Below are 24,017 nucleotides of genomic sequence, written 5' to 3'. Positions count from 1 at the left end.
CAGCAAAAAGCTATATATATATATATATATATATATATATATATATAATGCCTTAAACAAGATAAAATTAGTTCTCGGAATGAGTAACACAGCAGACCCCTTCTGAACAGCCTTCGTCGGACGTTAACAGCTTCCACAAAAAATGTCCTATTAGAATTTTCGAAGTCCTTGCTCTTTCCTGGAAAACAAATAGACACTCAATTCAATTTTTATGGTTTAGTTTTGGTTTATTCTGTAAAGAAGTGTAAATCAGCGAAGCTATAAATACGTGTTGGTTAGCAAGTCAGTGACAGTTGTCCACTACAAGTTGCAGAAAATTGCGCAAAACTGGGATATAGTGTAGTCATCTGTAGTCATCATTGCGTCCCGGAAAACCTTCGATGTAAATGGATTTCGCCGCCCAGTGGATTACCACGACATTTTCACATTTAGCGAAACAATCAGATCAGTTTGTTAAAAGTGTCATCGATAATTCCAATCACCTACTTGTAGAAAGTTGTCCTGTTGCGGTTAGTAATTGTAAATCGTTGCGAACAGCAGCTGCAACACCCATCCGTATTGTATGCGTTTGTGTGGCTAATTGTTTATTATATTCATCTGTGCAGAAGAACGTCAGTCTTGTTCTCTGGTGAGCCGCGTGCGACACGCTGACAGTAGCGGGCGTCTGGTTTTTGGCGCACTGCTACGCTCACAGCAGCTGAGGTCGTTAATGTCATAGACAAACCAGCACGTCATTAGTCCGTTAACTGTTCCGTCTGTATTTAGCTTATCCACAGTGATTCACGTATTTCGTTAGACCCATTATCCTGGTTACAACCCGATGGGGTGAAATCAATAGTGTGATGCCTGGGAACTAATCGACTTTACTATCGCGAGAAACGAAAACACGGCGTGGGGTGAACCATGGATTAGTAAAAATAAAGTATCTCTCATTGAGATCTTTTATACTATTATAATAACGCTAGAAGGCTTCCACTTTCAATAGTCACACCTCAGTCAGAAAAACGGCCACGAGATGAAACATACTCCAGATCTCACTGTAGCGGTGGGTAAACGTGATAAAAACGTGACAGCAAGAGCAATATTTTGGCTTTTGGGTGGGCGTGAAAGTCATCTCCGAACGTTTTCGAACGTGGAACAGCTGAGGCTTCCCAGGCACCGGACAACCAACACCGTTCTACATTTAGAATCAAACCTACTACGGAATTAGGGTGGTATGTTCACGTAAAACAAACTGAAACAAAAAATATTTATACCCGAAGCACTACACAGCGTTTTCTACCACAAAGGACCGGACCTAGACTTTGCTCAATATTTAAAACACCCTAGTCATGTATCACTAAAGTGAAATTTTTTGGCAACTGCTGGTTAAGCCAAAGTTGTTTCTTCCATCACTGGGCGTGATGGCTCTCAATTCATCTTGTCTTTTTAAGCGGGAGCTATCGTCGAAAAGGTTTCGATTTCTCAAAAATCCTTCTTCGGGACTATTATCTCTCGCATCGTGCCTTTTTTGAGCGGGGAACATTTTTCTGGTGATAACAGTCCATACTGAGGTGCCTTCCTTTGGATCTTTGGTTGATCGGTTATCCTCCTATGGATTCTTAATAGGGTTCCAAATATTAACTTGGGAGCGGAAAACTACCAAAATAAAACTCCCCCTGAAACCCGAATTCTAATGCTCGTGTTCCAGACACAAAAAGGTTATCGTGGTAAAATGTAGCATAATGGAAATAGGTCTACTTTTTGGCAACACGCACTTTTGTTAAACTCGTTTTTAGGTAGCATTATCTGCAGTTCAGGTAGAGGAAGAGATTACGCCATTGTCCTAAAAGACTGTCGCCTTATTAAACTGTTTTGAGAAAAAATAAGACTAAATCGTGGGAGCTAGGAGTGAACCATTAAGAAAGGCACCGTCTGAACCGATTGTCAAGCATGTGTCCGTCAACTAATATCCGTTTGGGTTCGTGGTTTGCATGGCTGATCACAGTGTGAGGAATCCCCGACTGCAAATAGATTCACACCATAGCCCGATGAATTCGACTGACACTCAGAGGCTATTTACTTCGCGACCAATCTCCCTTAAATTGTGTACATCAACATGGGTCGCAGTATAATCCAACTCCTTTCACGTTCCTTTGATGAGTTCTCTAGGTTCTTCGTGTAGTGAGAATGCGTAAAAAATAACTCACTGAACATATTTGTGCAAAACGCATCACATCCATGTTGAACAAATGATAACCGCTTCGAGGTTTCCAGTATAGGCTGGTTCGGCTTCATACAAACTCGGAAACTTCCGTATTAGTTACCGTTCTGAAATAGGAATAAAAAACGCGCACAGAAATCTATTTCATTTGCAGACGGTAAACATTATCGTCATTGTCCTTCACAGCAGGGCGTGGTGTTTTTCAGTCGAATGATTATTCTGTCCAGTAGGCAGATCAAGTAAGACGACTTGGTCCTTCAACCAACAGTGCTGTGTTTTTGTTGTACGCGTCTTGGTTGTTTGGAATGCGATGGTGCGGTTACTCCTTCAACGGGTGGCAATACCCACAAAGCACAACCGCCTCAGTCATTCAAAACAGCTTGATTTTAATGACGCCTTCGGGTGGATTTGCCACTCATTTCTTTTTTAAATGAGTTGGGTTACTGGTGAACACCTTAAAAGTTTTCCGTAGGAAATTCCACAGCGATGGTGAACTTAAGCGCTGTCGCTGCCTTCAACCCCTGAGATAAACGAGGTGAAATGCGCGACCAGTATTGCGATTTAAAGTCTAATTATATCATTGAAAACCGTTGCTAGGAAATACTATAAAGTCGTCGCAAACAAGGACGTCAAGTGCTTGCACTGAGAAGGATGTGCTCTTTTGACGCGAATCATTAAGAGGACAAGAAATCTGTTGTGAGCTGTCGCCATAACTTACGCAATCGTGGTTTAAACAGACTGCTATGTACGCACTTGTAGTCTAAAAATTGCGGCTGCTTGACACACCGGAATTTATCAGATGAACGATTTTTCAACTTAGCCTGATTTATCTTTAGCCGATTATGGCCAAAAGGTACCCAGCTCGGTTTGGTACTTTATCAAATTCATGCGGGTGCCATTGACATTTCAGATTTCCTAAAATCTGAAAGACAATTTCAGAATCTATAGAGAGATGTACCTCTATGTCTGGTCGATGGCAGAAGCATGACGGTGACTGTCGATTTCGTTCTTGTTTTCTACCATCCAGTGACGTCAAAAAGAAGCTAAAATGCTATGTCAGCATTAAAAAAACAGCCAGTATTGTTGTACCGACAAAAACTACCGTGAAATCGGCTGTCCTCTTTTAGTTGCACCATGTACAACTACAGCTATCATGGCTAGGTAACTTCAGCACTGCGGTCGATAACGCGAGCCTTACATCCACAGCAGACTAACCGTCACAATGACACTCACTGAATCATATACTGTTTGCGACGTAGCAAGCCCGATCCGGGTTTGAAGCAAAACGAGAAACCCATTTACAAGTGAAGCGAGGATTACTTTATTGGGAACTGTGGTATTACTAGAGTCCTTTGTGCCCTGCCTTTTGTAGCTCGCGCCATAGGACAGCACTATCCACTCGAGGTGAAGAAATTCGCATTCATGTTCAGTATACAACAACATTCTTGCATTGGTTCTCATATAAAAGGGCTCTAATGTTGCGTCGTGAACCACATTAGCAGGAAGAAAACGAATGACATTTGCGACCTTAGAATTACTGGTTAGAACAAACACCTCATGAACTAGTTCCAAATCTAGTGTCCATTATTATAAATCAGGTCATTTGAAATGTGCACTAGTGAAGCTGTCCTTATCTGGCATGCTTTTTACATGCTTTTTGGGTCCAAAAGTGTGGAATAGCGCTTAAACTATCAGTCGTGACATATTTTAGCACCTGAACAGTACTGGTCAGAGGGAACATAGTGTCCGGACCTGGGCTGCACACTGAATCATGAAGGTCTAGGCCTTTGAGATCACCTACTTGGCTTCCAGACATATTTGCGTTCGTTGGATTTGCGTTCCCGTATCATACGCAATGGAGCTCGGATTCCAACCCTTTTCCTTCGCTATATCACTTGCCAAAACCCCACTGAATTACGTCTGTCAAATGGACTTGTTCTAGCTACAGTCTAAGTTTGATCAATTTGACTTTCCTGATATATTTTGGGGAGAACTTGAAATAGTTGTATTGTCTTTCCGACTGCTTAATTTGGATACGAAACTTTTATGGTTATTCAGTGGATGGAAATTGGCTGCAGCCATCACGCTGGCCTCTTCGAGATTGTGGACTCAAAGGTTGGTTGCTGCGTGACGATACTCTTTTGCGTACTGTAAGAAATTGGTGGTTTCCTCTAATGAGGCAGCCTGCGACAGAACAAAGATTACCATGGATGACCGTCTCATCGACTATTACACAACTATCTGAAACAATAAACAACTGATCGAAAATCACACGCTACCGATAGTTCCCCCGAATAAATAGACTAGATGCGTCTGAGAAACAGCTGTGATCCCAGTAGTATGGTGTAAAATGTCACCGACTTCCATTGTCTGGAACTTTTGTTTGATGGACGGGTTCGCGTCGTCGCTGCTGTCTCGTCCATCCTGTTTCCTAGGGAACATTGGAAAAACCTATGACAATTATTGTCCCGGAAGAAAACCATAAAAATTTTAATCCAGTGCCCACTATGAATAACACCAAAGCCAATATTTAACGAACCCACGCTGACCGGTATGTAATACAGGACAAAGGCAATGCATGAAGAGCAACTTCACATAACATTTGAAAAAATGCCGACCAACGGGATTTCTCTAAGCTACAGACAGACATAAGAAATAAAGGGAGCATGATAAAACCAGTAAACCACCTACGAAAGTCTTTCTTATCATCGATGTTCGATCTCATTTTGACGACCATCCCTAAATGACGGTACACTGCACACGGGAGTCAGTTATTTGGAATGTCACAAAATTCTTCTAGTTGTAGGAAGAGAAACATGAGGACTACAAACCACAGTATCCGTGCACTTCGTGATGCGCAACTGGGCACCCGTTATTGAAGTGCGACTGCCGTCCAAATGGTTAGGTCCAATTTCGGTATTGGAGATAAAAACTGATTTTCTGTGAACGTTGTAGATGACCATGTTAAGTACATGAAGGCTTCGGCCATATTTATACCGAAGTTCATTCAGTTCCGCACTACTTTATCACAGTCACGGAGAGTGGTGGATACCCGTGAGGCTTCTGAGATGGTGGTAGTCGTGATTTGGAAGACCCCGTGAGATCTCGTGACTGATATACAAGTCGTGCTCCACAGTCGACTTATTGAAAAATACGCCTAGGTCGTCACCTTTATTAAGCATGAGCCATTTTCCGCCGTCGCACGGCTACTTTGGTAAATCACCGTTAGCTGCGGGAATTCCTGGCTTTTGATATCTGAGGGTCAATGCAAAGAGCTACCTCTAACTGACTACCCAACAATAGCTTTAGGGTCCACTGGGTTACGGTTTCCGAAGTGATTTCGCCAGAATAGTGTAAATAACCTGGTTCTTTTATAACGTCATTCCACTAAGGTCCTTGGAGATCCATAGTAGTTTAGCCCGGACAGCTGTGTTTTACCTACATGAAAGAGTAGTCTGAGTGATCCGAATTTTAGTAGAACTTTAAAGACCATGGATTCTTAACCTGGAGACCTATCATCCTGGAGTAGCATTTCAGTAAGGACGTTTCAGATACTTAGCATATGATCTCAGTTGTTATTCTCGGTTATATAAACATCAGTCAGTTTTCTTTGCGATCGTATACTCATATGACGGTCAATATTTTTTGGAAGTTTGCTGAATTGCGCATCCTGAAACATCATTGCCTATCCAGTTTAGTGAAACGCGATATTTCCGACTTAACGATACACAGATGATTTTCTCACCTATTATGTCAACTGAAATAGCGGGAGGTTTTGCCTGGAGAAATTGTCACTGAACTGGTTGAGCGAGGACAGTTAAGCGTCTAAAAACCTTAATCAAAGGAAAGAAGCAGACAAGGTTGAAGCCTAAGACATTAGGATTGCACAGTGAAATGCTAGTCGGGTCCAAATTGAGCCAGTATTTTAATGACTTTTAGCTTGTGATATATTCATACCCACTGAAAGCCTTCCTTACTCCTTTGAGTTGTTGAGAAAATCTCTACTCTCTGTTTCCCATAAACGTAGATCCAGCGAATGCTTCTGAAACGGGTCTCAGTTTAAAAAGAGTTGTGGTAATAACATCCTCAGTTACCTGCATCATTCCAAATATTTATGAACTTAAAGAGCACAGCGGCTCGATTCACCTACGTGTCTAGGTTTACTCGTTGTTTTTAGAATAAAAATTGCGTGCTCAAGAACTAAATTACACTAGTTTTGCTGACGTATCACGTAAGAGGAAACAATGTATTCTCGACTAAACTTTGTATCAATTAACATTTAAACTAAACCAACTTCACTGATGTGTTCCACCTGTGGCTGATCGGGCTCTTGGACGACCAAACAAACTGTTCTCTTAATATCATTCCGGAGAGTTCAGTCGTGACGTGTTCAAGAGACTTGACATTGAAGCGTAAGATGAGACTTGAACCCTCTACGGGTTCCCAAACGGACGTTAACAGTGTGTGTGTGCACATAAATTTCCGTACTCATCTGCAAACTAAGATTTGTTAACAGACCACTCAGATGGAACCTTTTTTGACAATATTCTACAACGTCGATGAGTTTCCTTCAACCTTAAAGGCAGTTTTGTCAAAGTCCCTATTTTCAATAACCGCTTACAAAAACAGCAGTACTTGATTGACAGGGCTGGGTCTTTAAGTTCAAAATGATGAATATTGAGTTCGACGGCCTGAGATATTTAGAAAGTGCCTTGAGGCTGCTTGGTTAAAGAACAGCTCCCTTGGTGCACAATAGCACACAAGTACTACCACGGAGGCATCCTATGAAGCAGCAGAAAACAATAGAAAGCGTCCCTCAACCCGAACGACTTAGTGAGAGCTTATCAAATACAAAAGACTTCTTGAGGCTGGTTTCAACGCTCTTATTCGCCTGAATGCCCCTCTAGAGACACAGCACCGTTTTAAAAACTAAACTAAAACTCAATTAGGATGAAACGAATACTCAATGGTGACGCCCTGGGTATGGTAGATAAGCTAATTCAGTAATCCGTGAATAGCGTACCAGGTTATATTCGGATTCTAAATTTTTGGTTCTCAATCAGTCCTGGTCTCCAGTATCATTACCATTTATCCCATATCCTTGATACTGAAGAGGTCGTTTGGGTTTCCTCATAATTCGTGAAATTGTATTGCAAACATTTTCTCATATGCTAACTAAATGCAACCTTGCCAGTCTCAGAACTCACCGAGTAACATTATGGTAGGAGGGAAATGCCCAGGTACGACGTCTGCAGACATATACGACTCTGAATCATAGTTGAACAAATATCAGTTGTACCACTAGAGTAACTCCTCCCAATTCGGTTTCCTTTTATGTATTTGAAGATTTTGGGGTTAACTCCATAGAGCTTCCGCATCCAGGTTCCAACTCCCTAAGATTCGATTAGTCCACAAAATACCCATTTGCACCGGAGATTTACTGCATCCACCATTTTTTGATCATCCGTGAAGTTCAGTGCAATTTTTTCAATACGGCTTTGTGAGTGGCAGTCGTCTTTGGTTAATTGCCGTAATCGGCGCCGCAGGAGGACCGGTTTATTTAGGTTTGCGACATCAGGTGTTTTGTTGTTGGGTGAAACTGTTCGCAGCATGATAATTTGGAAAACATGGTACACCCTCTGTCATCCACCGGCAAAAGCCACAGAACACTGGTGCCTCACTGATTCACAGGTGTGTCAGTGCACTTAAATAGAGAAAAAGATTATTGCAATGAAATGAAATTTATCGGTAAGGCGCAACGCAAGAAAAGCCGAATGTTAAAAAATGAAGGGAAAGTGACGTGGAAGTCCCTTAGCCTTGGCCTCTGGTCTCAGCGCGCAGTTTATCCATGGGGTTCAGTCAGTTCACTGATCACGAGAGCTGGAAGTCAAAAGGAAAGACTCGTTTACTTGACCCAGTATTCAAAGGTCCACGGTCTGCCCCTGATATTCATCTGCATGGACCCACTGCAAACGGTGTAACCAAGCAATAAAACAAAGGGGTCCCCTGATTAACCATAGGCTTTTCTAAGCGTAAAGGACAGGTTCGTGACGATCGTCAAAGTTTTCACTTTATGTGCTTGTTCCTAGGCGAGAAACAATGGATGAATTTCAGCCTGCTTCCGGTATCAGTTAGGAGCCTGGTGAACGTTGATTTGATTCTAGATTTGATAGCAGCTCAGTCAGGGTCAGGTGATGTTCTGTGAAGTTTTTTTAGGGAGGACGTGCTATTTCCATCGTATTTTAGGTCTCTTTTCAGCTATAATGAGATGGTATGAAAGTAACCGCTGGTAATATGGTGAACGCAAAGACTTTTAGATCAGACCGATGGTGGAATGGTGCAGCCCGCTCAGGCATTCGCATACAGTCGTTTTTTTGTTGGTTCGACACAAATTTACTGTCCTTTATATAGGCTAATTTCATTGGGAATCAGCGTGAGGAATATCATTATACTTATTCGTCATCGTGAATTCTGACGTTCTTCCCCGAAGCAATCAGAGGGTTTTTTTGCGCAATTCGGTTTGCTTCTTTCAAATAGGATGAAGGTCAACGCATGCAGGTGCTGTACCGGAGAAAAACTCACAAATTCCAAGCACTATCCCGTCTATATAGTTTTCGGCGCACTGAGAGAAGCGTGCAGCAGCTGATGATTCTTTTGATCAGACCGTCCGAAAATGAGGCTCCTATTTTACAACCTAAGTTAAAAATTTTTGTGGAAATTGTTACCGTTCGGTTCGCCTGTTGCTGTTCGTGATAAGTGAAATACCATTGAAACATTTTTGTCAAAAACTACGTCCTGGTTTGACGTGTTTGTTAGTTATTATGAGTGTCTTCTAACAATAGTATGCTTCAATTTCTTCAAAGATTCTGCGCTTGGAACGTGGCGACTCTGTCAAGAGGTAATCTAAAGAGGCTCCACCTCAAAGCTGTCTCTTGAGCTAAACTTTATAATATCTCCTCATGGAAACGTGGAGACCGATGTTCATTCGAGAAGAGGAAAGAGTTTAAAGCGATCTGCCAAAAGTAGAACTAGAATTTTCGCGGGATGCGAAGGTTAACGAGGGCAATAAAATATTAAATTCAGACAAAAGTCCGATACGGTTGTCCTTGGTAAAAAGATCAATCTACCCAAAGCAACCAAGCACCATATAGACAGTGGGGAAATGAATTTTCCCTTGGCACTTACCATCTGAGTCAACTGAATTAGGTCAGTTTAACAATGCTGACTGCGTCTGCCTGATGAACCCCAAGAACGGATAAACCGGTTGTGGGCTGTCGAAGAGTTTTTAGCAATCTTATGAGTAGTTTCCTTTATGTACCTGCTGATTTTCATTCACCGCACTCATTGGATAACCCGAATTCCAATAACCCTGAATGATTCAACATATCATGAACTATCCGAACGGTGTGTGGATATTCTCAAACTTGAAAAATTTGAGCTTCCAAACCGTGTTTAGCGGGGTCGTAACGTATTCTACTGCGAGTGCCGCTCTCGTGGGAAATGTCGAATGCAAATACAATACAGTCCAAATACATATTTTACTCTCCAAACTATCTCGATTCTTAAAGCTTTATCTTAAACGCTACAAAGACTGTCAAATGTTTTTTTTAATGCAAGAGGTTTACGCGCCACAAGTCATTCCAATATTTGTCCTTGATAACATCAAGTAGCCGCCACAGTCATTTTACGACATCGTGCCTTTTGTAGGACGAATATCTTGCTACATAAATAATCCTGTTCGTTAGAATTTACAAGGTGTAAGCCACTAAAGCCGCTAACAGTGAATTATCGCTCCTGTGACCTGCAAATTGGTGCTTCTATTGTAAGGCGAACTGCATTTTCACCCTGTCAGCGTTCGTCATGTTTTTCTGCTGCCTTCCAGATACACCTAAAGAAATCGGTGTTTGTGTTTCCCCACGTATTCAGACGAACTACTGTTTACTTTTCAGCTTTTGTCACCATCCCAATATCGGATCTGTCGCAGTCGTCAGAACAGCAAAAATGGTTACCTATGCGATCCCCATACGACACATTACACATCGTCAATTCCAACAACTGGCAAGAATTGGCATGCGGCGGAAATGCCAACGAACCAAGAAGGCTGAACTCCGTCACCGGATCGCCCGGTGGAGCCCGGTCTCGCAAGCGTTCAATGCCCGTAACATGTTTTCGTCCAACGCCATCTAATACGGACTACTACGAGACAGAAACAAACCCCACAACAGAAAAGTTGAAATCTTCGGGGAAAAAGAAACGATCGTGGGTGGCAGGTCTATCCACAACTGCGGAAGTTTCTGCTGCAAAGCAATGTGAAACGTCCATCGCCAAGTGCTCATCTGCCAGTAACTCACCGACATATTTACTGAAGAATAATGTATTTTCGCTCACGCAATCACCCATTCCACAGTTGAGGCTGAACATTCTATACGAGGCTGTCGATGTGTTGCCGTTGGACTACTATGAAGACTTCCAAGAAGTAGGTGCACTGTGATTCCAATGAAAGTAACCAATTACTGAGTAGCGAATCTTACGCCTACTGAAACTTCCCAATCTGCATGGAGCTAGCCCGACGACTTATCAATTAGGCCCACACGTTTTTCGGCTGTGCTGACAGTTGAGTTAAAATCTCTTATTATCTTCAAGCGCGATCCTTAATTACACGGATTCAATAACATAAAGAGTACAGGCAATGTTTGCAATAAAGCCGTGCTCAAAAATGCTTGTCAATATGGAGCCATAACCAATAATTATTGGGATTCGTTGGGGGAACGGGAAAGGCATTTGGTCATTAATTAGAGGGTGACTCCCTGAGACTCAAGCCGTGTTCTACTTCACGGCGCGTATGTATTGCAGCCGGGTGGTGTTGCATGACCACTGGGGGAATTACTCTGCACAAAGCTGGCTATGTAGTCTTCGAATTCGCCCGCAGTTTCGGAGACGCCTATATTGACAGTGCCAGTAGACGTTTTGGGACGGGTGATGGTATTTTTAGAATGTTGTAGTCCTGAGAGTTTCATGACAGAAATCACTATCCTGTGTCATCGATGACCAAACATTTTTTCAGGTGTCGGCTACCTGTCCGGTCATATCATTTTGAATATTTTAGCGCAATACAAACCGTGAAATTTTAGCGATCCAATCACACCAACGCCGACCATGCATACAAGAAATGTTTGCTATCCTAGTGTTATTCAGGCCGTCTGATGAGATCAACCGATCAACATTGTTTATGCTATTCATTTTATATGCTTATTGTGCCTAACTTTCATGAGTGACGATAAGGAAAGAAAACTTAGCATATTGCAATATGTGTTTGTAGTCATTTCCATAGAGATGCATGAGAAGTAGGAAGCGTTCCGAATTGAAGAGTAATATTCGTTTAGGCGCATTTGCAGGTACATGCGTAGGTGAAGTCTTGCAATCTGTTTTTATTTTCATTTAAAAACCCATGTCCTCATTGTCTGGACCTTTCGGTTCTCCTTCGCGTGTTAGTTCCTACCGTTTATCTTCATCGTCTGTCGGGCGACCGACTGGTACAAAACAAATAACTCAGCATGTTCGTCAAGCTATTAAGCAAAAACAACTTGAAAATCCTTGAATGCAACGTCGGGAAAAAGCAGTGTTGGGCCTGTTCCCGTAGACAGTGTGGTTGTAAGAGCTGTTGATACGCGCGCGCACACACATGTGAACGTTCCTTCCATTTTCACCTTCACATGAAATCACCTTGACTACCTCTCCACTTGTGCAGACGATTTTCTAGCTATCCATGCACCAGTCGTTCTTCTTGTTTCACAGATTTTGCCTAAATGATAGTTTTTATTTATATGTATTTTACTCATCAAGTTAAAATTTTATCTGTATATTACCCGTTGGTCATGTAAGGTAAACTAAAGTCCCAACATTTATGGTTGGTTTCTGACTAACACCAGTTACTGCCAAGTTGGATTAAATTAAATCCCAAAACCCAGGATAAATTGCACAGAAAAATTGTTGTAAAATTACTGAACCACAAAATGACGCAAAAATTGGCGAACTTGTTCAAACTAATGACCGGTGATGGTCGAATAAATTCGTGCGTCTCGTGCGTCGTGCAATACTTCTATTGATATCAGGTGAATTGAGAACATTTCGTGTGTCATTTGTAGAACAAACGTAATCTACTGGTTAAAAGTCTAATTTGTTATCTACCTACCAGTATGGATAAGATGAGCGCAAATTTGTACTCAAGTTTCATTGACCGTGTACGTCCGGTGAGTGTTTCATGGTTACCAGATTTCGAAGTAAATTAAACGGCACAAATTTAAACATGATTAGACCAATATGATGAACCTACATTACCGAAAATCGGCACAACGCTACGTTGTGTGCAAGTTGTTATTTACCTATCTGACGTGTCCACATCTGTTGACCGTAGGATATTAGGTGTTTTGTGCCCGATAAAAATGAATAGCAAATAACCCAGATCGGCAGACTACATCGTGCCGATGACACGTTCTTCCGCGGGTTAGTGAAGCCGCAACTCAGTCGTGGACGTTTACAACTAACCGCAAGTGTAGTGAATAAATAAAAAGCAGTCTGGCTTCAAATGCACAGTCTGCGCGACTTAGTTTAACAACGAAAACATAATTGCCCTTTGTCGCCGCAATTACGTGCCCGTTAATTGCTCTCTTTATGGCTAAACCTTTCTGATGTTTGACTGTCACACTGGGCCTTTGATGGCATGGCCACAAAATATGTCACAGTTGTAGTTCTTGCTGTGAACTAAAATTACACGTTTACTACAACACACTCATCTAGCAAACGTCAGAATTCACTTTGGGTACTTAAACCATAAGATTCAGTCTTTAGTACCGACATTCATAGATGTCGGCTGGTTCGAATTCGGATGAGTGAACCTTGTTGACCACCTATCAGTCAACTTTACCTCTTCACTAAACAACACAGACATCAACTAGAAGTACTTCCGCAGGGCGCCGAATCTGAAATTCTGTCACTGGGCAAAGACCTCAGAATTGTCACGCTGGATTGCAATGATAATAAAGTATGCAGCAGATGAGAAGCATTCCAATGCGATACAACATAGTGAGCATAGTATCAACAGTAATCTGAAGCATCTTTGGATGAAAAGTTAAAATGGATCAAAATAAGGTGAACTCAAACACTCATTACCAACGGTTTAGTCACAACTCCTAAGCGAGTGACCAAGTACTGTTTGGTAACAATGAGCCACTCCCGGTAATCAGGACAACAGAAACCAGCTAAAATGCGGAGATCAGCGAACCGAAGTCACAGCTGAGGCCGAGAGATCAAGTCTCATAGTCCCCATTGATCATCATGCGGGTCAACTAAAACGTTACCAGGATTGCTTACCCCAACGACCAATTCAAGGTAGATGTATACGCCCTATATTCACAAGCAACAACCACACACTTTCACCCGCAGTGCACTTCCGCTTACAATACACTGGGGACAGCACCTCGACCCGTGACGAAAACGCTGCAACGCAAACTTGCTCAGCAGTTGCTGGACAAACTCGAACCCCACGAGGTTCGAATTAGCGGTCAAGATTCGGGGAACTAATCCCGGCTTAGAACTCGAGAATCAAGGTCGTGGCCTCGTTTTACATTGAATCTCTGTTTGTCGGTTTATCGACATCGTTATGTTTCAGAACAGTTCATTTTTGGGGCTCGCCCGACGAAACATCGAATCTTCTGTGACTTTTGTACTACATACATTCACTTGTTGGTCAGTGAAATTTTCCAACCCAACCCCGTCTTATCTGATATTTTCAATAGCTATTTTCTCAAAACTCATTAACGACGACTCAGAAACTCTTGATCCGTAGAATTTTATGAGATCTGTTTGCCTATATTATGATCAGATAAGTGTCATACGCCAGCCGTTTCAACTTGTCTGGATATAACTGTAAAATTAAACTACGTTGGTACCCAGTAAACAGTGTCGGGGAAAAAGACGTCGCTCTCTAATCTTTGCTGCCAAGTGCAAACTTCTCTACATCTTTGAGAATGTCCTAGGATCCAGATACAATGGGGGACTACTACTTATCTGTGAACTGGAATCAAACAACTGGAATTAAACTGGAATCCCAAAATCGATGCTTCAACGCTATCATAGCCAGACAAGTCGTCCACACCAACCTTACTGTTAACCCAATGGCTGATTTCATGCTGCTTTATCTGCCACAGCACAAGCATATCGTGCAAGCCCTAGCGACGCATCGTTCTAACCCTCTTTTATATACCAAAGTAGTTCGTGACTAGCGCTGCCTTAGCCCAGTAAACAGGAACACTTCACTTCGCATAGTCAAGCAACTTCATAAATTTGCCCTCCTCTGGTGCCTTGTACGCACTACAAAACTTAATTTCTTGTCGACCGACATAATCCTGCTTCCGATCGATACAATTGCCACCATTGAAGCGGTACATAAGTGATAAAGCGGTCAAGACTACACAGAATAAAATTCGGACTGAGGACAACCAGTGGTTAATGAAGCCTTGCATGGAAAAGTACACAGTTTTCTTCAAAACAAACCAGTTCCATAGGCTTCACGAACATCCAGAAACTTGCAGCTTTCATTCTCTGAAATTCACTCCAATTTTTATTATTGCTCCTGATATAGGACAGACAAACTTTTGCTCAATCGCGTATGAAATATTCAAGGCCCTAGTTAGTTGTGCTTTGACACAAATTTTGGTTGCCGTGCGAACAAAATGTTTTTAGTTGGAAAGTGACCTCTTTATGAGTCAAACGAACAAACAAGGCCTAAACTGGAATATAACCACTGATTAGATATTTTCATCTTAACCGGAAATTGTGCGCTTCACAACACGGTGGGGACCCATCTTCTAACTTACAAGTAAACAACTTCTACGGTTTTTCGCACTGCGTTGATAAACAAACTCGAAGTTTCTACGAATCCTTTCTTTCCGACTGAGACTTCGAAAGGCGTAAGCATGATCAGCTCACACTTTATGGACAGAATACAACAGTCAAGTCCTAACTGGTGAGTCGTTTGGGGCCGGATAGACAAGTAATCTCAGATAGTAAATTTATTGGGATTTCAGAACAGTGGTTCTCAGATGTCGACAAACTGAATGGGAAGGTAAAGAATATCAAATTACCTATCTCACCCTTCCACAAGGATCGGCCGGATAAAAGTTATTTGACTAATTCTCTATGTGAGTGATTTTCCATGATTTGGGTGTTATCGTTTGCAGTTAACCGTTCATGGTGCAAACTATAGTTCTTACAAAACAAATAAATCAAATTAAGATGATTTATGCTTTGATTACCTAGGGTGGTCCTTTTATAGAAACAAATAATAAATACTAATGGGTTGTGCAGTGCCCCTAATTTACTCTCTTGGCATACAACTGTTTTTCACAACGTCTGTCATTTTGCCGTAAATTTGAAGTGACAAGTGTTTCGTAAAAAAGTGCACTAAGTTCCAAAAAAGTTTTGTGAGTACCCAGGTTCTGAGGAACGACGACAACAAATAATAAACAAGAGGTTCATTTGGGTTCCAAGTAAGTACAACGCCAAAACAAAATTGATTTGTGAATGAGGGTATTTTTCGAAATCTGTCCGATTCGGGTTCATGTAGAACATGAGGTTGACTGAAAGTTGGGGACTGCGCCTACCTGAAGTTTTCGCCCCAAGAGGGGCGAAACCGATCGTGGACTGTCGAGAACTTTACAGCACCCTTATGGGTAACGTACTGCATCTACATAATTACAAGTTATGTTATGTGACATGACCACAATCTGGTCATTGGGCCTCTCCACCATGCAACGCTCTGATTAGCTCCCGTTATCGACAGGCTACTACCGTCTTCATAAGTAGTTTGGAATAAACATGCACACAAATTTTCGCCCCAAAGGGGCGAAACCGATCGTGGACTGTCGAGAACTTTACAGCACCCTTATGGGTAACGTACTGCATCTACATAATTACAAGTTATGTTATGTGACATGACCACAATCTGGTCATTGGGCCTCTCCACCATGCAACGCTCTGATTAGCTCCCGTTATCGACAGGCTACTACCGTCTTCATAAGTAGTTTGGAATAAACATGCACACAAATTTCCTCGCACAGGACGCTAATTATCATATCACAGAGAGTGGAGGCTTCCGCAAGTCTCCAAGCTAAAGACAATATGGAGCCTTTGAATAGTTTCATTAAATACTTCAGCTACACATTAAAATCACTGGCTATTGGTTTCATGGTCTCTTAGAAACGAATTTGCGGATGAAAATTCAATGGATAGTTAAATTCAGTTTTACTGGAGATAAGCAATTGAATTTCCATCGGTGTGGGCTTTTCGTCTTACATATGTGGTCATTCTGTAGTAAAAGGACAATACGTATTGCTTTTTCTTGAAGGAGATCATCAGTAGATATGCAAACCGTTTATCTTACTTAATCTTTAGTTTTGCTGATTGTTTGACGACGCTTCGTATTAACTTTAGCTTAAATTGATTTCAACTTATCACAGAGTTCGATTTGTGATGACTGCACTCGCAACGCATTATGAACACAGAAAATCAACTAGGCAAAGTAAAGACTGGTGGCAGATGTAGAATGAGTCATTCTCGTTGGCCAGCACGACAATACTTCCACCGACTTTTCATATATACAGTTTTGAGAAAAAATTCATACAGTCACAAAGGGCGACTTTTCCAAACGTTTTGACCAGATTTTTTCGGATCCCACAGTTCACTGATAAACTAACCAGTTGAATGGAGCATTGGGCGGGAGTGTGGCCCCACTTACCACGGGCCATCAATAATCAATGATCTTGCCACGAGTGATGATAACCCTTGTGGTTTTTCTTCAGCAGGGAGGGGTTGAAAATGAAAGAAGGATATTATGATTATTGCTGAGGCTTTTGTGGACACTTACTTCTGATCAAGAAAATTACTTTAGATCTTGAAACTGCACAACTGTGGGTGAATTTCAGGTCAGTGAAACTCATTTCCACAGCTGTTATTATCCCCTTACAACCTTTTGATTTGGTTCCATGAAGACATTCTTCAAGGGATGTTGATTCTTCTTCAGCAAGAAAAATACCAATCAAGGTTAGCTTATGATAGTCTGGACTTCGTTCCAATACACCAAATGAATAGTCAACCAAATTTCCCGGTCTTCTACGAAATAAGTAATCAACTTAGAAGCCATCACTATTTCTACGCATACCTACACCTCTCCAATAAGCCATCTGGATTTTCTTCTCTGAGCATAACAAGATAGTATAACTCCGCAGAATGAATCCCTTGTTGTCAATGTACACCCTGAATCGGATCTCCTAGTAAACTTGACTTTTGTGAAATTGCGTTCTATCGGTAAGTACACATTTTGACTACATTTTTCTCCACAAACAGTCTTTTTTCCAAAACGGGTTCAACATGAATGTTCGAACTCAATATACCGAAGATTCTTTCCCTGCTTCTCCTCCGATTTTCAGCTTTTGAGGTCACATACAATTGACATTCTTCGGTTTTTGGAACCAAAGTTGTCGGCAAAACAAAAGGAGGAACTAGCCAGCTGCATTGTAAATATACACGAAAAAGTATCCAATCTCTCCGTGACTGACCTACTTGCTGACCTGGTTAGACAGGAAATAGCTGAAAACGGTACGTTGCTATTTAATCTTTGGGCCAGACTGAGGTCTTTCGATGGAGCCCGTTCACCTTTCAAGTACAGTACAAGTGGCAATTAATAATTTTACTCAACTCTTATACTAATGAATAATGCAGGGTCCAAACCTAGTGGTGACTAATCATCTTGAGAAAGTTCATTATCTGTGATTTTTCAGTCTTGCTTTCGCATGCTTCATGTGCACCGCTAGCTGTGACATCCTTTCTGCTGTTGCTGTCCACAGAACAAACTAATGCCACATTTGTAGCCCTCAGTGTGATGCCACCTGTAGAGCGTCAAAGCTGCCATCGGCATTCATTTCTTTAAAGTCTGATTTTCTGATCGTACTCAACCAACCATGCACCATGGTGAAGTGCAGGTGAAAGGGGGAGTCCTCCGCCGCGAAGTCATTTATTCCAAAACAAACTAAGCAGTTACAAGCTATTTTGGACGGGAAAGTAAACGTCCCACATGCACGTTGTCTTGAAAAACTAAACATTCTCACGCGTCTTCTTGAACTTTCATGGATATTCATTGCAAACGAACACTGCAAATCAGTTTCACAAGTTTTGATATAAACTCCACCTTCCATTTGACACGGGATGGAGCTTCGACGCAACCACAGACTACTCTCAGGTGTAATCAATGGTATACGCCGTCAAGCGATCATCGTATATCCTCACCGAAATGTGGCACTATCTTTGGTTCCTCCAATACTAGAGTAGCTGGATGAACAACGGTGATTGTAAATAATACCTATCAAAGCATTCCTGATATTCGTGAACTGGAAATAGCTTTCTAGGTATGTCTGTAACCGTAGAAATTGTGAACGCTGAATTTCCCTTCACTAACAGCTAGACCGTTTTTGGACTGGTGAAACAAAATCAGTTGCTTACAGGCAAATCATATCACCGTGAGCTTCCTTAATTGACAGGCTGTTTTCGGCCGATAAGTTACTAAAATTTGGAATTCACAATGCAGAATTCATAATTCCTTCTTAAACCGGGTGTGGGTACTTCCAACAAACACAGTGTATCTCTGTACTGGTTTTAGCATCAGAAGTAGAATTTTGGGAGCGTTCTTTGATGCATCAAAAGCGTAGGCCTCAATCAACTGAAGAAATATATCCAATAGGTGCTACCTGCTGACCATTTAATTATTCAAGTATTATGGAGTGAGAAAACGCCCTCTCCATTTAGTGTGTGTAATTGGGTGTAGCTGTGCGGTCATTTCATAATAGATAGGGTCATAGGAAGTCGCGCGATTCAAGTATATGGAGTGAGAAAACGCCCTCTCCATTTAGTGTGTGTAATTGGGTGTAGCTGTGCGGTCATTTCATAATAGATAGGGTCATAGGAAGTCGCGCGAAGGTCGTCCAGTGTGGCTAACATTTGAGTGGAATTCCAGAAGGGAAAGACTTTATGTTCAGCGTGAATAGGATAGAGTGTAGAGCTGGCCAGCATGTGGAGAGCGTCTTTAGACCAGCCGAGATAACGTGAGGGCGGGGTGTGGTTACTTCGATCGGCTAATCCACTTGTCAAGACTTCCCAGTGAGATAGCATCACTGGTGTTTTTGAACCTGCTGAAGGATTTTTGATGACTTGTAAGTCGTTGGAAGTAGTTCATCACATCACTCGTTTACTCGAAAGCCACAGATCAACTTCTCTTTCGTCTAACCGTTTTCCTTGAATTCACGACCTAACATAAGAGAAGCTTTTGTGGATAAAGTACATTTTCTGAGAGAAAACAGGTTAGCTCTATGACATGTGAAGTGGTTCAGTTTCTAGGCTGCAAAACTGAGTAAATGTTACGTTTTTTCTTTGTGCTACCATAGCTACTCAACACGGAAGGCCAATCGACTGGGTCACAGTGTGTTGCCAACTGGTTTGATGAGAAGGCAGTATTTATTGGGATCAAATTCTACTTACCAGGTTTTCTCCGACGGTCTAAAAACCCAGGAACGATCACTGCATGATTGAGTTGTCTACAGCCTCCTGTAAATCCCTGGACTGTGGAGCGACCCTTAAAAGCAGTAAAACGAATTGACTAGTCATCTGACCTCGTAGAATTGCATGGTTCATAGAGATAACAGTTGTGCATACGAACGTAAGCCTGCATTTCTGAGCTTTCTTACTTCAACTATTTCGTTTCTTTTAGCGAACCAGAGCATGTTACTACGGGCGAATTCTATGGCATCCAAAGCAATCGAATGTTACATCAAGTTGGTTGGCACTGAGGTAGGTTGGCTGTCTATGCGCACCGTTGAGTCATCGTCACCCATTTTATTGCTTTGATTCTAAAATAAAGTATACATTCATAATGACGCTTTATTTCATTTGTGTCTTACTTTGAGCTAAGCAATGTCCTTTTTCGTACTGACAGTTGCTGAACAATGGCTTCACCATTCTCCTTGTCCTTATCAAACTTGTGCAACATTGCATCATACAGCAATTTGAAAGTCATTATAGGAGGAGCGGTCCAAATCAACCTGGAAAAAACGATGGATGGTGCACATTTGTTCATGCCAAACTCATACCATGCGTAGCAGTCTAAAGACCTTAACGACGAGATGATGAAGGGCACAACGTTGATGTGCAATCATCAAAGCAACCGAAGTCACTGTGATAATCATTGTGGACAGCTGCTTCTAGAGTCAGTTGAGATTCATTTGTTTACACTAAAATTGCCCAGACTGTAAGCGGCTTAAATCCTATTTGACTGCAAGAAGGCTGCTTTTCCAATCGCTGGTTGCGTCCGTCTTTGTGTGCGAAAATCCACGATCAGTCAAATTCGAAATTTCACTGTACAAGGAGGAGCGCTGCAGAGGAACGCGCCCAGCCAGGGACAGTCGAGTAGACCTATTTTAACACCTGAACATATATAAAGTAGATGACTCTGACAACCTCCTTTGACTGGTTCGCAACCTGTGAGCGACAACCTAAGATCCTTAACCCATGTAGTGCAAAAATAGAGCTCAGCTGCAGAGCGGTGGGTGGATAAACTACTCATTCTCCCTGCTGCCGAATTCTAAAGGCTGCTGTCAGCAACATAGCAGACTTCGGCTAGGAGGAAGAACAGAAAGCATAGCTGAAGCTCACTAACCATGCATATCTGCACTCCACAGAATAAACCACGATTATTTTTAATCTTAAGTTAAAATGCTAGTATTAAATTTACTTGCCATTCTCGAGGGAATGGGTACCAGTTTTCTTGACACAGTGCCCTAAGCATCCGCAACCGTAATGTTCACTGGGATTTCAACACATGCCTACACCTTGGGCGTTCAGCAGAATATAAACTGAGATTTTCACTCTGTGTACAGCGCAAGAGTTTTCAAGGTCCTTGAGCATAATACTGCGTAATTTATGAGCCTTTGTGTATTTTGATTCAAAAGACCGCAATGGTCCCCGGAACACCCCCTTACTTAATGATGCTACATCTACATGGGGATAGCCATGCGTATTCCGATTTTTCCAAGTGCTGAAAGAATCACTGCAACGCCATCTCCGTCGCAGATGGCCCAAGTGGTTAGAGCGCGAATTTACTGACCGGAAGGTCCGTGGTTCGAATCCGACCTCCGGCACTCGCTTCCCCTGTCTAGGCTTGGGCAACCTGGTAGTATCCCAGCCCTCGTGCTTCCTTCGGGGGGTATGCAGCTAGGCACCGGAAGGGTGCTACAGCTGAACGCTTTCTCTTTCATCTCCGTCGCAAGCAAACGGAAGCTCGCATCTGTCAGCAATATACATTTAGCCGCTTGGTGCTCCATAACTGTTATCTATTAGGACACTTGATGTCCAGAGGCAGGTTTTGTATGCAGACCATATGTATTTTTCGAGAATGCTGTAAAGTTAGGGTGTGTCGATACCTAACACAGCGAATGAATTTGTGAATTCGGAAGTTGTCACGGTGTAATCGCCCAACTCACACTTTATCCCTGATTAATAAATTAGAAACGCGATAGAAGTTTCTAACATAATGGCACACTTAATTTCCTTCATTTGAGTACTCTATTTTGTGAAACTATCCCAATAACACGTATTAGTTCTCAGTATTTGATGCTGTAGGTGCAGGCGGATTCTTTCCACAATTTTTGTCCATCACTTCATTCTAGTGTGTTCCTCCCATCCCACTTTATTGGTTATTCAACTGTATTTGTACGGAAATAAATTTTTAGTACCTGCACAGAATTTTGAAGGGCCCAATCGACCAGCTCCTGGTTTCTGTAGAAGATTTTGAAGTAGATCCTCATCGCATAAAACTTCCCGACTCCGCCGGCATCACTGTCATTTCTCAAATTGAGAGAAACCAGGCTGCTCTCCTGAACCATTTGTCGACTATCTGGAACCGAATTTTGGAGAATACAAGGCGCATTCCTTAGTAAGTTGTACCTATTAATGAAGACAAAGCAGTCCTTTTCCTTCTTTCAATTTAAACGCTGTTCGTTTACTCGCTTGTTTTCAATCCGCTCGCTCTATCCACAGTGATGGAATTCTCGTCTGTATTTGTTATTCAGCTGAAATGTCTATCATCTCTGCTCGTTCACTTGCCCGAACTCATTTATTTATCTACTTATGGCAAATGGTTTCCTAATCTATTGACACATGAGCCCCTACCATTAAAAACTCACAAACTGTTGACCGTGCATGACTGGACCTGTTTCGGCCAGTTCTGTGGGTCCAGTCGGACAACTGTACGGCTCTACCAAGGTTCGGATGGCCACAGTGCACGGTAACGAATAATGCTATTTGGGTAAGAATGAAGAGTGATGAAACCAAATGGGAACAAATGGAGGAGCAACTGTTTAACGAGTGAAAATGAGGATAAGGAGACAAATATAGCTCACTCCGTTATTTTGTGCTTTTAGAAAGCAGTGGGTTTCTAGAACAAGAACATCGCAGTAGACCTGTACAAGTTCATCTGTGAATTCTATATTTTCATGTCCAGATTGCAGATCTTGTACTATCCCTTGCATCATCAAACAGAATACAGTGAGGCGACCGGTCGGCTGGTATGACTCAGCGTAGTCAGTGCGACTCGATAAAGTTACTGTTTGAACAAACGGTTGGCTTGTGGCCGAAATTCCTAGCGAGATTAGAATCTATTGCCTCATGGCTGGTGGTTGGATACCATACAGTACGACCGGGAGCTGTCGATCACAGCTGCGGTTAACTCACTCTTAGACAAAATATCACGTCACACATCTTCTAATTGCACAGTCACGTAATGCCGGGCTCCTTGAGTAAGAGCCCCTTAGGAAGGTCGTGTCCTTCCTTCTGAGCAGGCTGCATGTTTGTAGTACACGAATGATTTATCCCCGCAAGTGATACCACCCTGTGCTGAAAAGCCGAGAGGCAATGTAAAGCTCTTTTATACTCATGCGGATTATCGGTACTTCAGTGTCTCTAATAGAATGTTTCCAGTTTACACTTACAATGCATCGAATACAGAGACGGTCAATTCCAAGCGATTTCTTCTGCCATGTCCGCACAGTGGTGAAGATTCATAGCTGTAAATAACGGCAGTTGTGCTGCAGGCCATGTCTTCTACAGTTTAACGTCATAACGCTTCATAATCACCCGTCCCAGAGTATAATAAGACAACTTTTAATCATTTCTTGAACAGTCTAGCAATGTGGTGCGGCTACCCAGATAAGAAAGTCCCGCCTATTTTCTCTCTCGTCGTTCTTATTCCGTGACAGACTTCACCAGTTTACCCATTCAATTTTGCAACAGTGCCCCGTGCTATAGGTTCAGGGAAAATGCTAAACTGCATGCCGACCTGTTTTGGATATCCTGATGTTTTTATCAGGATGAGATCTCAACTAGGAACTACAATGTCGCCCGCGTACCCAGTCTTCAAGGTGCTTCAAAGAAGGGATTTCCACACTAAGTAAAGGAATCATGGCGATGGCTTTTGAATGATTAAGTCGATCAGTAAATTGAGTCAAATGTATAGTGACAAGTAGCTTTGGAAAACGTTACTTTAAAATAATTTATGCAGATTTTTCGGTGCAAGAGGTGTTGCGATACAAAGATTGGATAAGTGTTGCTTTGTCGGAGCTTAGGAAACAACGCTCGGTACAAAGACGTGCGTGCAACTGACCGACATCAGATCGACAGATAGAAGACAAACTCGGCTCTCATTATATATATATAT

At 42.1% G+C, this 24,017-nt stretch overlaps 1 protein-coding gene across 1 annotated transcript in view; it reads left to right on the top strand.

Moving 5' to 3' along the window:
• Positions 1 to 24,017, top strand: part of T265_04004 (hypothetical protein) — a gene marked incomplete at both ends in the record, with an annotated part of 104,323 nt that overhangs the window by 66,663 nt on the left and 13,643 nt on the right. The window contains 4 exons of the mRNA XM_009168622.1: positions 10,153 to 10,679; positions 17,689 to 17,857; positions 20,019 to 20,098; positions 22,036 to 22,238. Coding sequence (XP_009166886.1) covers positions 10,153 to 10,679; positions 17,689 to 17,857; positions 20,019 to 20,098; positions 22,036 to 22,238 — 979 coding nt within the window. The remainder of the gene's footprint in view (positions 1 to 10,152; positions 10,680 to 17,688; positions 17,858 to 20,018; positions 20,099 to 22,035; positions 22,239 to 24,017) is intronic.

This window comes from Opisthorchis viverrini, assembly GCF_000715545.1.
Source record: "Opisthorchis viverrini unplaced genomic scaffold opera_v5_62, whole genome shotgun sequence".
Lineage (NCBI taxonomy): Eukaryota > Metazoa > Platyhelminthes > Trematoda > Opisthorchiida > Opisthorchiidae > Opisthorchis > Opisthorchis viverrini.
Note: the sequence above shows the minus strand (reverse complement) of the source record. Positions and strands in the feature narration are given on the sequence as shown.